Source organism: Dermochelys coriacea, chromosome 24, assembly GCF_009764565.3.
Source record: "Dermochelys coriacea isolate rDerCor1 chromosome 24, rDerCor1.pri.v4, whole genome shotgun sequence".
Taxonomy (NCBI): domain Eukaryota; kingdom Metazoa; phylum Chordata; order Testudines; family Dermochelyidae; genus Dermochelys; species Dermochelys coriacea.
The window spans coordinates 12,812,811-12,828,854 of NC_050091.1; the positions used below are offsets into that span (position 1 = coordinate 12,812,811).

General features: G+C 67.5%; 1 protein-coding gene across 1 annotated transcript; it reads right to left on the minus strand.

Annotated features, from left to right (window-relative positions):
* Nucleotides 1-1,779: 1,779 nt before the first annotated feature.
* Nucleotides 1,780-12,196, minus strand: LOC119848076. Its single transcript, XM_043502285.1, has 8 exons — nucleotides 12,148-12,196; nucleotides 10,582-10,776; nucleotides 9,059-10,204; nucleotides 8,583-8,666; nucleotides 5,705-5,848; nucleotides 5,164-5,298; nucleotides 4,755-4,907; nucleotides 1,780-4,641 (listed from the first exon to the last, which is right to left on the minus strand). Exons 1-8 carry the CDS (start codon nucleotides 12,194-12,196, stop codon nucleotides 2,915-2,917), a joined length of 3,633 nt encoding a protein of 1,210 aa, XP_043358220.1. The 3' UTR covers nucleotides 1,780-2,914.
* Between the last annotated feature and the right edge of the window lie 3,848 nt (nucleotides 12,197-16,044).

The following is a 16,044-nucleotide window of genomic DNA, read 5'->3' on the forward strand; positions in this document are numbered from 1 at the left end:
ACTGCCCTTTGCTCCTGGTCACAGGGGGAGTTTGTGGCAGAGCTGGGACAAGGACTCAGGTGTCCTGCAGCCCAGTCTGGGGCCCTACCCACAAGCCAATCCCATCAGCCCCCCAGTTGCCACACAGGCCCCCGGGGAGCCAGGACGTGATTTGGGAAGCAAAGGGGAGGGGAGAACTGCCCCCCACCGCCCTGCCTCATTTCCGCTCCTAGGGCACCAGGCCCATGTGCCTCACCATGACGTGGATCTAATAGGGAAGGAGAAGGAAGTGCCCAGCATGGGTTGAGGTAAGCGATGGGTCAGCCAGTGACTTCATAACACATCTAGTCTGGGAGGGAAGTGGCGTCTAGTGGCTAGAGCAGGGGCAGGCTGGGAACCAGGATGCCTGAGTTCTATCCCTGGCCAGGGGGGGGAGGGGAGTGGGGTCTAGTGGTTAGAGCAGGGGGCTGGGAGCCAGGACTTCTGGGGTCAATCCCAGCTCTGGGAGCGGAGGGGGGTCTAATGGGTAAAGCAGGGGTGGGGCTGGGAGTCAGGACTCCTGGGTTCTCCTCCCACAGGGCTGACGTCTCACCTACAAGAGGCCCCTCCCCTCCCCGAAACCCAGGTCAGACTGAGTCACTGGGAATTCCTGACGTGCCATCTGCCCCCCTGCTCACCCCCCCGGCATTGCACACGTGCTGCCCCACCCTGGGAACCCAGCCCCCCCATCCAGGTGGTGTCCCAGGGACGCGGGGGCGGGGGGCAAGGTCCTTTTTTGGCCCCCACTGCGGCTCCTTCCACTGTCCCCCAGCATCTTCCCTCCTGTTTGCCCTAATATCCCTGCCCCACTGAGTCTCTGCCTAGCAGTGCCAGCTCCCTGCCCCCCATGCTGCCTGGCAGCCCCCCAGGAGCCCTCTCCGCACAGGCTCTGTGCCTGCTGCCCCCCACAGTCTCAGACAGTTGCTATAGCCCTTTGCCATCCCCTGAGCAGCCCCTCGTAGCGTGCCCCCGGCTCCCCCCCAGCAGCATGCCCCCCAGCTCCCCACCCCGGCAGCCTACCCCCAGCTCCCCTGCCCCGCAGCGTGCCAGCCGGCCAGGTCAGGCCCCACCTGGCGGGGTGCACGGAGGGGCACAGGTGACGAGCCAGGGCCGTGCCCCATGACAGGCTGGGGTGGGGCTGGGGGCGGTTTCTCCCGGCCTCTCCCATGAATCCTCCTTGCCCCGGCGACTCACATCCCGGCTTCACGTGCCCAGGTATAGGGATCCAGTGAGTGTGTGTGGGCTGGGGGGCAGGATTCCTGGGTTCTCTCCCCAGCTCTGGGAGGGGAGTGGGGTCTAGTGGGTCAAAGCAGGGGTTGGCTGGGGGCCAGGATGCCTGGGTTTGCTCAACAGCCCCCACTTCTGCCTTTCCAGGAACTCTTCAGCCATCCTTCCCACAAGGCCGCTTGCAGGGCCGGCTCTTGCCAAACGAGATGAGGAGAGGGCTGAAGCAATCAGGGGGTGTGTGTCCGTCCATCCAGGGCCTCATGGGAACCCCCAAACCACCGAACCCCTGAAACTCAACCAGGGCCACTAATCTAGCAGCTGAGCTGCCACAGCCCCTACTAGGGACAGAGTCCGAAAGCGCAGGGGGCAGGGCCGGGGACCCCTCGCTGGCAGCATCAGTGGAGCTGGGGGAGATACAAGGGGGACCGCAGGGCGGAGGAAAGGGAGGATGGGGGGGAATGTCTCTGAGCAGGGGGGCGGTGGGGACGGACCCTCCCTCGCCCCATCCTCTGTCAGTTGACAGCAACGGACGTGTAGGAAGGAAAGGTCTTTATTGGGCGCCCTGCAGGCAGGGGGTGCCACGGAGGCAGAACAGAGGGGAGCTGAGCCAGACCGTGCAGGGCTCCGGTCCTGTCCCCATGCCAAAGGACACAGCAATAAGTTAAGCATCAACTCGGAGGGGGGATCATTGAACTGGCTGGGGCGATGCTGGGGGAGAGGGCGTGGTGGGTAATCCACCCCCCACAGGGCAGTAACCGGCCCTATCGGCAGCCAACTAGCTGAGTGGTGAGACCACGCCACCCCCTTTCCCCTGCGACATGGGGCACTAAGGGGAAGGGGGCAAACAGGAGAGACCCTCTCTCTCCATCCCCAGGGGCTGTTGTCTGATAGGGTAAAGTTTCTCTTGAATAAATATTTAAGCCCTAGGAGACTTCATAGATAGCAAAATAAACTTGTCTGTGTGTCTGGACGCGCTGCCTGCCTTGTGTGTACTTGTGTTTGTGTGTCTGCCAGGTACGTGTGTTTGGATAGTGTGTGTGTGTGTGTGTGTGTGTTTGTGTATTGGAGCAGCAGTGTGGAGGTGTGTGTGTTTGTATGTTGTCTGCCCGTGTGGCCCTATGGATGTGTGGTCTGGCAGTGCTGTGTTGTGTTATGTAGCACCCCCTCTTCCAATCCAGGCCTTTAACAGGCAAAAAACAACAACAACCCCTCCAGCATCTCAAGGGTTAATGGAGCTATCACAGGGCAGTCTACAGCTGGAGACAATCTGTACATATCTACCTACAGAGTGGGTAGGGCCCCTTGGAGCAGCAGCCACTACAGCGCTCCCAGCCCCCTGTTCTAGGAGGGAAATCTCCCTCTGCCACTAGCACTATGGGGCCTATGACACACAGGGGGAGCAGTTTCAATTCCAGCCAGCAGGGGGTGATGGTGTCACCTTCACAGATGCACCCTCAGGCAAATGCAAAAGAACTCGGGCGGCCTGCTCCGGTACGGGCCAGGCTTTCTTTCCGCTCAGCTGCAGGCTCTAGATGCTATGGTGGCGCAAGGGTGGAACTAATGCCAGGACGCCTGGGTTCTCTCCCTGCTTCTGGGCAGGGAGTGGCAGGGTCTAGGGGGTTAGAGCAGGGGGGGCTGGGAGCCCGGACTCCTGGGTTCCGCGCAGGGCTCAGTGTAGCAGTACCACGAGCAGGAGCGTGGGGGTGACGAGGCCAAGGTTGCTGCCGAGGCCAGAGGCTCCACTGGGGTAGGGTGGGCGCGGCTTCCCCGGGGTGTTGGTGTACAGCCAGCCGCTGGTGTTCTTCACAAGCCCCTCCACCGGATCCAGTCCCGGGGCGCTGGCGTTGCCCAGGGGACCTCGCAGGGAGTTGTTGGGCGTTTCCAAGGTGATGGGGAAGGAGATGGTTGGCCTGTCCCGGTCACCCTCGGTGCGCTCCAATGAGCCCTCCGGCTTGCTGACTGTCTCTGGGGAGCTGGGAGGGGCGGCATGCCCGGCCTGCGCCGGCATGTCTTGGGACAACAGGCCGTGGTCGACTAGAGCCACTCCCGGGTGCTTGGTGCAGAGGGTCTTGTTCTTCCCCCGGTGGGACCCGGCCCTGGCTCCTCCGGTGGCCAGGACGGGGCCGGTGGGGCTGGCTGCAGTGGCGCTGGGCTGGCTGGAACCTCCCTCCTTGTCCTCAGAGAAGAAGCTCTCATTCTGCCTGCTGGCGAGATAGGGGATGTGGACTACGGCGTCGATCCGGTTGCTGGGGGAGCCGGGAGTCGGGCTGTCGGTGCTGCGGGCCTCACCAGAGGCTGCGGCTGAGCTGTCAGGGGCCGAGGTGGCGCTGCCCTCAGCCACGAAGCTCTCTCTGGCTGACCCGGTGCGACTTCCGGTGCCGGAGCTGCCCGCGGCAAAGAGAGATGGGGAACTGGTGGCGCCGTGGCCAGCTCCTTCGGCAACGACCCCGTCACTGGGGCTTACGGTGGTGCTGCCGGCACCGGACGGTGAATTGGCAGAGCTGTGGCCATCTCTTTCGGCAATGAAGATCCTGGCACTGAGACCTGTGGTGGCTCTGATGTGGGATGATGCCTCAGTAGAGTCGTCATTGTGGTCCAGCCGCGGGGACTCGGTGCTGCCGGCGGAGACAAAGGCCTCACCGGTAACGTGGTCCCAGGCAGAGTAATTGGTTTCTTCCTCGCACTCCTCTTCCTCCTCCTCTGTGTGGGCCAGGCCGGCGCCCGCTGGAATCTCCCGGGCGTTCTCCGGTGTCTCGTTGGTGCCGGGCTCTGAGCGGCTGCTCCCCTCCAGCACGACGGCAGCGGGGCCGCCTCTAGCCACGGGATCGGGGTGAGGGACGCCCGTCGGCCGCGCGGCGTTGCTCTCGGAAAAGGCCCCTCCCGCACCGAAGGCGTTGTCCCTGGAGCTGGCGTTGTCGCGGTCTTCGGCAGATGCAGTCCCGTGGCCGCCTGTCGCCACGTGGCTGGGGTGCGGGGTGACACCCGGTCCGCCTGTAGGCACCACGGCGGCAAAGGCCCCTCCCTCCTCCAAGCCCCGCCCTTCGGAACTCTTGGTGGTCTCCGCCTCCTGGTCGCCATGGCTCCTTGCCAACGGAGGGTGGCCCCCAGCAACGGGGACCACGTCCTCCTCCTCGCCTTCCTCCAGGATGCAGTCTGGCTCAGGGGTGGAGGAGAGAGTGGGGGAGGGGGGGAGGTACGTCACGGGGCCGGTGGGGGTGGGGGGGCTGGGCCGCCCCTCAGCCACCCGCCCGTCCATGATGCGGGTGTTGCAGAGGCTCCTGGTGCAGCAATAGACCTCGGCGTCGTCCAGCTCCTGCACCAGGGCCAGCAGCGAGCTCTGGCACATGGCCGGGGTGGCGCAGCCCTTAAAGGTCACCAGGCCTGAATCGGCACCACCTGTAGGCAGGAGGGCAAAGGGTCAGGATTCCCCAGAGCCAGCCAGCCCCCCGCCCTGGGGCCGGATGGGAGCCGGCCCCCCCCGGAGGGGGCAGGCCCCGTGTCCCTCTCACCAGTGCGGCTGTGGCCGATCCCCTCCAGACACATGTTGTGGTGCCCCATGCAGGGCACCGTGGAGCTCGAGTTGCTGGTGCAGCTGACACCATCCTCGTCCACGCAGCTGTAGCACTGCAGCCCGTTGTGCGACTCGCCCTCTACATGGAAATCTGGGGTGGGGGGGGAATTCATGAGCTTCTGGGCCTGAAACCCCCAACCCCTCCCCCCCATCAGCCCCATGGGCCCATCTACCCTGGTATCGTGCTCCCTCTCTGTCCCGGGATCAGCCCCATGAGCCCGTCTACCCTGATAACCCACACCCCTCCCTGCCCCCCCAATCAGCCCCCTGGGCCCATCTACCCTGATATCCCGCCTCCTCCCCGCCCCAGGCTCAGCCCCCTGGGGCCCATCTCCCCCGGCGGGTACCTGTGTCCAGGTGGTTGCAGAGGGGCGTGTCGCAGCAGCGGGCATGGATGGCGCGGGTGCCTGAGTAGAAGCCCAGCCCGTCCTGGCAGCGCGGGAGGCTGGTGCAGCCCTTCAGCTTCATATTGGTGAACTCACCTGGGTGGGGGGGGGGCATCAGGGATGTTCAACCCCCACCCCCAGCACTCCGGTTCTCCCCTCCCCCACTGCCTTCCTTTCCTCCACCCCTGCCAGGGCCTCTGCTTCTCCCCTCCCCATCTCCCCCTGCCCCCACTGCCTTCCTCCCCCTCACCCCCAGGGCCTCTGCTTCTCCCCTCCCCTAGCTCCCCCTCCCCCCACTGCCTTCCTCCCCCTCACCCACAGGGCCTCCACTTCTCCCCTCCCCCCCTTCGCCCCTGCCTTCCCCCCAGCACCTCCAGTTCTGTTCTCCCCTCCCCCAGCTACACCCCCACTGCCTCCCTTTCTCCCTTCCCCATCATTCCCCATCTCTCATCCCCCCAGCCAGCCGTCCCTCCCTCCCTCCCCCGCCCTTTGCCTTCCTTACCCAGGGTGCCAGTGATGTCCAGGTCCAGGCACTGGTCCTGTGCCCCGGTGCACCCCAGCTGGGTGCGGGCAGAGGGCGGGCACCAGGCGCCCTGGGAGGTGCAGGCATGGCAGCTCAGTTGGTTGGGGGTGGCCGGCTCTGGGGCTGTAGGGAGAGACGGGAGGGGTCAGTGGAGGCAGGGGCAACCGTCACCTATGGGGGGCAGGGTGGGAGATGAGGGGCACTGGGGATTCGGAGGGGCAGTAGGACTGCCAGGGGGATGTGCTGGGTGGGGGAGGGCAGAGTGGGGGACTGGGGATGCAGGTGAGGGGTACTTGGGGGCAGGGCTGCAGGCGGGGTGAGGGCAGGGGACGGGGGAATGGTGGGGGGCATTGGGGAGGCAGGCTGCAGGTGGATTGAAAGTAGGGCAGTTGGGGACACTGGAAGGTTCAGAGGGGTGAGGGGTGCAGGGGGTAGGGCTGCAAGCAGGAAGGGCACGGGGGCTGCAGAGAATGGGGTCGCAAGTCGGGGGACATGGGGGTGTAGGGTGGGGGTGCTTGGGGTGCAGGGTAGCAGGTGCTGGGGGGGCTGCAGGCAAGAAGGGCGAGAAGGATGCAGGATGGGGGCACAGGTGGGGGCACTGGGAGGCAGGGGAGCATGGAGGGCAGGGCTAGGTGGTGGCACTGGGGGTGCTGGGTGGGGAACACGGCAGATTTAGGGGCCGGGGTGGGAGCACTGGGGGGTTCACTGGCAAAGCTTGGGGCATTGCAGCTGACCCTGACAGTGCCAGGTGCTGGGGGGGGCAGGTGGTGGGGCCCCAGGGGTGGGGACAGGGATGGGGTGGAAGGATAGGGTGCAAGGGGAGCATGGGTGGTGTGGGGGGGGGCTCAGGGGTGTGGGGGGATGGGTGGGGGTGCAGGAGGTGGGGGAGACTTGGGGTGGAACCACGGGGGGCACGTAGGGCACTGGGAAGGTGCGGGGGGGCACCAAGGGAGCGGGGTCGCTCACTGAGATTTGGGCATTGCAGTTGTCCCCCTGGCAGTGCTGGGCACCAGGGTCCAGTGGGGCACTGGGGGTGTAGGGGGGTGCAAGGGGGCTCACCAAGGCTTAGGGCATTGCAGCCATCCCCCTGCAGTGCTGGCATGTAGGGTGCATGGGGTCCCACGGGTCAGGGTGCTGGGGGGCCCTGGGGGGGCCCAAGGGGGCCTCACCCAGGCTCGCGGCGTTGCAGCGGTCCCCCTGGCAGTGCCGCGGGCAGGGGGTGCAAGGGGCAGGGGGGCCCAGGGGGCAGGGAGCTGGGGGGGCCCAAGGGGGCTCACCCAGGCTCGTGGCGTTGCAGCGGTCCCCATGGCAGTGCCGCGGGCAGGGGATACATGGGGCAGGGGGGCCCGCAGGGCAGGGAGCTGGGGGGGCAGTGCCCGGAGGGGCCCAAGGGGGCTCACCCAGGCTCGCGGCATTGCAGCGGTCCCCCTGGCAGTGCCGGGCGCAGGGGGTGCATGGGGCAGGGGGGCCCGCGGGGCAGGGAGCTGGGAGGCAGGGCCCGGGGGGCCCAAGGCGGGCTCACCCAGGCTCGCGGTGTTGCAGCGGTCCCCCTGGCAGTGCCGGGCGCAGGGGGTGTATGGGGCAGGGGGGCCCGCGGGGCAGGGAGCTGGGGGGCAGGGCCCGGGGGGGCCCAAGGGGGGCTCACCCAGGCTCGCGGCGTTGCAGCGGTGGCCCTGGCAGTGCCGGGCGCAGGGGGTGCATGGGGCAGGGGGGCCCGTGGGGCAGGGAGCTGGGGGGCAGGGCCCGGGGGGCCCAAGGGGGGCTCACCCAGGCTCGCGGCGTTGCAGCGGTCGCCCTGGCAGTGCCGGGCGCAGGGGGTGCATGGGGCAGGGGGACCCGCGGGGCAGGGAGCTGGGGGGCAGGGCCTGGGGGGGCCCAAGGGGGGCTCACCCAGGCTCGCGGCGTTGCAGCAGTCACCCTGGCAGTGCCGGGCGCAGGGAGTGCATGGGGCAGGGGGGCCCGCGGGGCAGGGAGTTGGGGGGCAGGGCCCGGGGGGGCTCAAAGGGGGCTCACCCAGGCTCGCGGCGTTGCAGCGGTCGCCCTGGCAGTGTCGGGCGCAGGGGGTGCATGGGGCAGGGGGGGCCTGCGGGGCAGGGAGCTGGGGGGCAGGGCCCGGGGGGGCCCAAGGGGGGCTCACCCAGGCTCGCGGCGTTGCAGCGGTCCCCCTGGCAGTGCCGCGGGCACGGGGTGCATGGGACAGGGGGGCCCGCGGGGCAGGGAGCTGGGGGGAGGGCCCTGGGGGGCCCAAGGGGGGCTCACCCAGGCTCGCGGCGTTATATCGGTCGCCCTGGCAGTGCCGGGCGCAGGGGGTGCATGGGGCAGGGGGGCCCGCGGTGCAGGGAGCTGGGGGGCAGGGCCCGGGGGGGCCCAAGGGGGGCTCACCCAGGCTCGCGGCGTTGCAGCGGTCGCCCTGGCAGTGCCGGGCGCAGGGGGTGCATGGGGCAGGGGGGCCCGCGGGGCAGGGACCTGGGGTGCAGGGCCCGGGGGGGCCCAAGGGGGGCTCACCCAGGCTCGCGGCGTTGCAGCGGTCGCCCTGGCAGTGCATGGGGCAGGGGGGCCCGCGGGGCAGGGACCTGGGGGGCAGGGCCCGGGGGGGCCCAAGGGGGGCTCATCCAGGCTCGCGGCGTTGCAGCAGTCGCCCTGGCAGTGCCGGGCGCAGGGGGTGCATGGGGCAGGGGGGCCCGCGGGGCAGGGACCTGGGGGGCAGGGCCCGGGGGGGCCAAGGGGGGCTCACCCAGGCTCGCGGCGTTGCAGCGGTCGCCCTGGCAGTGCCGGGCGCAGGGGGTGCATGGGGCAGGGGGGCCTGCGGGGCAGGGAGCTGGGGGGCAGGGCCCGGGGGGGCCCAAGGGGGGCTCACCCAGGCTCCCGGCGTTGCAGCGGTCCCCCTGGCAGTGCCGCGGGCAGGGGGTGCATGGGACAGGTGGGCCCGCGGGGCAGGGAGCTGGGGGGCAGGGCCCGGGGGGGCCAAGGGGGGCTCACCCAGGCTCGCGGCGTTGCAGCGGTCGCCCTGGCAGTGCCGGGCGCAGGGGGTGCATGGGGGAGGGGGGCCTGCGGGGCAGGGAGCTGGGGGGCAGGGCCCGGGGGGGCCCAAGGGGGGCTCACCCAGGCTCCCGGCGTTGCAGCGGTCCCCCTGGCAGTGCCGCGGGCAGGGGGTGCATGGGACAGGGGGGCCCGCGGGGCAGGGAGCTGGGGGGCAGGGCCCGGGGGGGCCCAAGGGGGGCTCACGCAGGCTCGTGGCGTTGCAGCGGTGGCCCTGGCTGTGCTGGGCGCAGGGGGTGCATGGGGCAGGGGGGCCTGCGGGGCAGGGCCCGGGGGGGCCCAAGGGGGGCTCACCCAGGCTCCCGGCGTTGCAGCGGTCCCCCTGGCAGTGCCGCGGGCAGGGGGTGCATGGGACAGGGGGGCCCGCGGGGCAGGGCCCGGGGGGGCCCAAGGGGGGCTCACCCAGGCTCGCGGCGTTGCAGCGGTCGCCCTGGCAGTGCCGGGCGCAGGGGGTGCATGGGGCAGGGGGGCCCGCGGGGCAGGGCCCGGGGGGGCCCAAGGGGGGCTCACCCAGGCTCGCGGCGTTGCAGCGGTCCCCCTGGCAGTGCCGCGGGCACGGGGTGCATGGGACAGGGGGGCCCGCGGGGCAGGGAGCTGGGGGGCAGGGCCCGGGGGGGCCCAAGGGGGGCTCACCCAGGCTCGCGGCGTTGCAGCGGTCGCCCTGGCAGTGCCGCGGGCAGGGGGTGCATGGGACAGGGGGGCCCGCGGGGCAGGGCCCGGGGGGGCCCAAGGGGGGCTCACCCAGGCTCGCGGCGTTGCAGCGGTCGCCCTGGCAGTGCCGCGGGCAGGGGGTGCATGGGACAGGGGGGCCCGCGGGGCAGGGCCCGGGGGGGCCCACGGGGGGCTCACCCAGGCTCGCGGCGTTGCAGCGGTCGCCCTGGCAGTGCCGGGCGCAGGGGGTGCATGGGGCAGGGGGGCCCGCGGGGCAGGGCCCGGGGGGGCCCAAGGGGGGCTCACCCAGGCTCGCGGCGTTGCAGCGGTCCCCCTGGCAGTGCCGCGGGCACGGGGTGCATGGGACAGGGGGGCCCGCGGGGCAGGGAGCTGGGGGGCAGGGCCCGGGGGGGCCCAAGGGGGGCTCACCCAGGCTCGCGGCGTTGCAGCGGTCGCCCTGGCAGTGCCGCGGGCAGGGGGTGCATGGGACAGGGGGGCCCGCGGGGCAGGGCCCGGGGGGGCCCAAGGGGGGCTCACCCAGGCTCGCGGCGTTGCAGCGGTCGCCCTGGCAGTGCCGCGGGCAGGGGGTGCATGGGACAGGGGGGCCCGCGGGGCAGGGCCCGGGGGGGCCCAAGGGGGGCTCACCCAGGCTCGCGGCGTTGCAGCGGTCGCCCTGGCAGTGCCAGGCGCGGTAGGCCAGCGCCAGCAGGTGCGAGCTCAGCGCCAGCGCCTCGTCCGGCCGCGAGCGGCGAGCGCAGCCCTTGGACAGGGCCTGGAAGCGCAGGAAGGCTGCGCGGGGGGTGGGGGGTGGTACTGGTGAGAGCTTGCTGGGCCCCTTCACAGCAGCCCCCGACTCCAGGGCAGCCCCCCTCCCCCGTGCCAGGATACCGCAAAAACCCGTCTGGCTCCCCCCCATAGGGCACCCCGGACCCGAACCCCCCCCAGGAGACACCGTTCCTATAGGGCAAGGGGGGCAGTTGCCCCCCTCCTCGAGATCATGGACCCCCCCGATTTTAGCTGAGTCTATATGCCCCCCACATCCCTTTGCATGTCCCTGCCCCCACCCTGTATTCCCCCAGTGCCCCTCCACCTGCACGCTTCCTGCCCCCCAGTGCCCCCCACTGCCCTCAGACTTTACAGCCTGTGATACAATGCTGTAACTTTACCCCTCTCCCCCAGCGCCCACGAGCCGTCCGCGCCCCCAGTCCCAGCCGGGGGTAGCCGCCCAGCCCCCCCGGACTCACACACGGCGGCGCTGCGCACAGCTGTCCGGCAGCTGGATTCCCCCTCGCTGCACGTCACTTCTGTCTCCACCGAGCAGCCAAACTCCCCGTGGCAGGATTTGCACTTCAGGCAGGCGGCTGGGGAGAGATAGACAGGACCTCAGAGCCAGGAACCCAGGAGTCCGGGCTCCCAGTCCCCCTGCTCTAAGCACTAGACCCCACTCCCCTCCCAGAGCTGGGGCGAGAATCCAGGAGTCCGGGATAGGGGCTAGGAATGGGGTAGGTCTGTTTTTGCTAGTTCTGCTCCTCCGTTCTGGGAAAGTTGTACCAGTTTCACCCCCCCCCCGAGAGGGTGAGAGGCGACGCTGGGGTGTTTATCAGGGATCCGGGACAGCCTGTTCCTGGGGTGCAGCCACCCCGAAGCCTCCGAGCTGGGCTGCTCAGGGAATGGAGCACGGGGCCTTTCCCCACTAGGGGGCGCTGACCCTGATCCGGTCCCAGGGCGTGGGACCGGCTGGCGGGGGCGGGGATGGGATAAGTTCTATCCCCAGCTATGGGAGGGGAGTGGGGTCTAGTGGTTGCGGGGCAGGAGCCAGGACTCCTGGGTTCTATCAATGGCTCCCAGTCATGGTTGGTGCCTCCCCTGGCCTTTCAGGGATGCGGCCCTGTGCCTCAGTTTCCCCACCTGCATAATGGGTGAGCCGATCCGCACAGCCCCAGTTCTGAGAGGATTTTTGCCATGAGTGTTTCCCAAGTGTTTTGGAATCCCCTGGAGCTGGGCTTTCTTGTCCCCCCCACCACCTCAGCTCCCGTTGATGCCCCTAAAGCCCCTGCTCCAAGAGCTTGGAAACCCGGCTGAGGTGAGGGAGCCACTAACCACACAGCTGCGTGGGGGAGGCTAACAAGCAGCCAGTCCTCAGCCTGGCTGGGGTCCTTCCCCTGCAGCCCCCCCCTCCCCAGTCCGGGTCAGGATTGTCCCTTACAGGCCCACAGACCTGTCAATGCTAGGGGAGGATTTCTCGTCCCTCCTCCTCACCTCCCCCAACCATATCAAAAGTTTGGGGACCCCCCACTGTGCTGCACTGACCCTGCCTGTGACCCGGGTGCTGAAAGGACACCTGAGTGCCATTGAGGTCCCGTCAGGCGCCGCACAGAGACCGGGGCCCCCATTGCTGCACGGATCCTGGACAGAGATCAGGGCCCATTGAGCTGGATGCTGTATGGACCCCAGACAGAGATAGGGACTACGCTGGGCGCTGCAGGGACCCCAGACAGAGATGGCGACCGCGCTGGGCGCTGCACGGACACACAGCGAGAGACAGTCCCTCCCCAGGAGATCTTCCAACCAATGGCAGGATCCTTTGCCCCATTTCACAGACGGGGACTCGAAGGCTCAGTCACTCTTCCGAGAGCAGCTGGGAACTGAACCCAGGCATCCTGATTTCCCCCCACCCCAGCCAGCCTGGCTCTCCTGGTCAGTTCAGCCCCCGCCCTCTGGGGCTCCTTTACCTGGAGCTACCAGCGCCAGCAGTGGAATTAGTGCCAGCACTCTGGCCATGGTGTCGGGTGCTCCTGTCGCCCGTCCTGTGTCCGTCTGTCCTTCACCGCCAAGCCCAAGAGCTGCCACTAATCACCCCTAAATACCCACGCTGGGGCCCTGCCCCTCCGCGGGTGCCACCCACATGGCAGATCCACCGAGGGCACCCAGCCAGCTGTTTGCCAGTGACGCCGAATGGCTCCTTGGAAGGGCCAGGGGGTAATTAGCGCGTGTGAGCGCAGACGGGGCCCAGAGCGGGTGGGGTGCATGGCTGGGATGGGATGGATGCCAGGCGCATCCCGCTGGAAAAAGGGGAGCTGCGTGGGTGGCTCAGGCTTGGGGAATCCAGCCAGGCCGGCTGGGCAGGTGGGGGGCAGCTGGGATGGAAAACGTGAGCAAGGGATGGAAGGAGAGAGGGGTGGAGACATTCTCTGTGCTATTCCTTGCTCCCTGCTCTTTCTAGGGGGCTGAGTTGTGACCCTCCCCGCCCCAACTCCCGATGTGAAACAGGGGTAGGGACCGGCCCCAGAGACCTCCTGAGGGGTAGGAAAGGAAAGAAAGAGAGACACAAAGATGGGGCAAGAGGCGAAGAACATAAGACAGGAGTCCTGGCTCCCAGCACCCTGCCCGAACTAACCACCAGCCCCCACTCCCCTCTCAGACCTGGGAATAGAACCCAGGAGTCCTGGCTCCCAACCCACCCTGCTCTAACCATGAGCCCCCACTCCCCTCCCAGAGCTGGGGAGAGAACCCAGGAGTTCTGGCTCCCAACTCTAACTACCAGCCCCCACTCCCTCCCAGAGCTGCAGATAGAGCTCCCAGCCCCCCCTGCCCGATCTAACCACTAGACTCCACTCCTCTCCCAGACCTGGGAATAGAACCCAGGAGTCCTGGCTCCCAACCCACCCTGCTCTAATCACCAGCCCCCACTCCCCTCCCAGAGCTGGGCAGAGAACCCAGGAGTCCTGGCTCGCAACCCACCCTGCTCTAACCACCAGCCCCCACTCCCCTCCCAGACCTGGGAAAAGAACCCAGGAGTCCTGGCTCTCAACCCACTCCCCTCCCAGACCTGGGAATAGAACCCAGGAGTCCTGGCTCTCAACCCACCCTGCTCTCACCATGAGCCCCCACTCCCCTTCCAGAGATGGGGAGAGAACCCAGGAGTCCTGGTGCCCACCCTAGAGGAGGAGGTTGGTGAACCAGTGCAGGTATCACAGGGTTTCCTCTGTCTCAAAGACTCCTCTGTTACTCTCTCTATAATCCCACCAGACCGTGGCTAGAAGTGTGTGTGTGGCGGGGGTGTGTGTGTGTGAGATTCAGGACTCCTGGGTTCTCTCCCCATCCCTGGGAGGGGAGTGGGGTCTAGTGGTTAGAACAGGGTGGGGCTGGGCCCCAGGATGCCCGGGTTCTCTCGACCCTCCCAGAGCAGCGGGCCCTTTTATCCCCAGCATGAGTCTGTGCCCACGTTGAGCAAGTGGGAGCTGTCACCCTAGACGGAGCCAGACAATAACAGCCTCACCCCTGCCCGGGGCACCCTCACCAGGTCACTGAAACTGGGGCAGGATGTGGGACTCCACCAGCAGGCCTGAGTCACTGGAGTCCTCCCCCTGCATGGGAGAGCCTGGGGGCATTCCAGCCACCCTCTGGCTGGAGGTCAGGACGCCCGGGTTCTCTCCCCGGCTCTGGGAGGGGAGTGGGGGCTAGTGGGTTAGAGTGAGAGGGGCTGGGAGCTAGGACTCCTGGGTTCTATCTCCCAGCTCTGGGAAGGAATTGGGGTCTAGTGGGTCACTGTGGGGGAGGGGGGGTCTCTCTGCAGACTCTTGAAAAATGGAGCTCCTAATAAATCCACGCGGTCATTCTTTCTCCCTCTCGGGGTTCTGGCCCCAGCTCCCCGCAGCACGTCCGTTGTTATGATTTATCACCCAGTTGATTTCACCCTCCGGGGAGACACGCTACCGTTCTATTACCAGCTCCCCGCGGAGCACGGTTCATCTTCCCCTTTGCCACCTTCCACGGCTCCTCCCCAGAGCTGGCTGCCTTGCAGTGGCACTAAACAGAGCACTGGAGCTGCATGACTTCCCCCAGCCATCTCTGGGCCCCAATCTCCGCTCCCAGCTCTTCCCCTGTGAGCTCAGGCCCCCGGGCTACCAGCCCTGGGCGTTGGCACCTGGCTCCTGCCACATCCAAACACACCCCAGCCCTGCCGTCCCTGCTGTTTACACTCGGCTCCTGCCTCAAGCCCCTGGCTCCGGCCTGCGTTTCTTGCACGTGCAGCCAGCTGGGACTTTCCCCAGCCCTCCCCAGGAATGCAGAAGCCCGGCTGGGGCCAGGCCCTACTGATGTGACTCTGGCCTGGCCCTGCTGATTTACCACCATCTTCTCCCCCCCCCCCCCCGAGGCTCCGGTACCTGCTTTTCCTCCCCTCCCTGTTCAGTTCCTGTCCATTGTGATGAGGGGTCCCCTTTCCAACTGCTGGGTCTGCACCCCCCAGCTCCTATCGCCCTGCGCCCCAAACAGCCACCCAGCTCAAGCCAGAGGTGTGACCAGCCTGGCTGGGGAGGAGCGTGGCCAGAGGACATTGGATCCCCCTAGCTTTTCAGAGCCATGGTGGGTTCTGTCACTCTCGGCCCCCGTCGGTACTGGGGGAGAGCAGTTGCCCACTCTTTAGCCCCTGCTGGTCCCATCTCACTCCAGCGGGTGGGGATGCTCAGCTGCTCTGCTGGGAGGGGTGGGGGAACCTCCTTCTGTCTGGGCAGCGGGGCTTTTCCCTCATCTCTTTGGGATGCTGCATTGATGGGGGGTTCCTTAAGGACCCCATTCACAGCAGCCCAGCCAGACTGCTCTCCCCACACCTGAGTCTTGCTGTGTGCCCCATAGGAGCCATAACGCTCCTGCTTCCCCCGCATAACCATGCAGAGTACACAGGGAAACTGAGGCACAGGTGGGCCTCATGAATATTGCAGAAACTCCCCCCTATGCGCCAGAGGGTGAGAGCCTGATCAGGAAGCCCTGTGATGGCTACGTGTGCAGATGTTTGGGAAAGGAAGACAGGCCAGAAAATGTGCTGGGAGCAGCTGCCCTCATCCCTGGCCACTGGCTGAGTCAGGGCATCTGGCCATAAACCGGTGAGCAGCCGGGAACGTGGGCTGGCCCTTCCCAGGCCCTGCAGATGCTGGCATCTCCTCTGGGGGGGCAGGAAAGAGCCAGCTAGAAACCCCAGCGGTGGGGGGCAGGCAGAACTCTCCCTAAAAGCAGCATGGTCAGGTGGAAATGAGAGTCCAGACGCCTGGGTTCTCTCCCCAGCTCTGGGAGGGGAGTGGGGTCTAGTGGTTAGAGCAGGGAGGGGCTGGGAGCCAGGACTCCTGGGCTCTCTCCCCAGCTCTGGGAAGGGAGTGAGGTCCAGGGGCTAGACTGGGGGAGAGGTCAGGTGTATCAGTCTGAGTTGGCGGGAGAACTCCTTCCCAGTCCCACAACTGGTGCACAGTTGGATCCAGAACACAAGCGGGCCGGCCGCCAGAAGAGGATGTCCCTGGAGGAGCTCAGGGCAGGAGCCCTGCGGGGGTGGAGCATGGATGCTCCCAGGGCAAAGAAAAAGAAAAGGCCCTGACTCCAGCCGGCCAACAAAAACCCCTTCTTAAGCCCTGCAGAATGCAACCCGCCCCCCTGTGATCGGCTTAGAGCTGGGGGCCAGGTTGGAGCTCATGGAAAGTGAGCTCTGCATCCGCCCGCTGTGGTGGGCCCACAGCGGGTAACAGCTTTACTACTGCTGCCAGCGCCCACGTCCACTCTCTTCTCCACTCTACAGAGCTAACTGCTGGACTACTGCTGCCCCGTGAAGGGGAGCACCCCAATCGTGTCGTCTGCCCCCT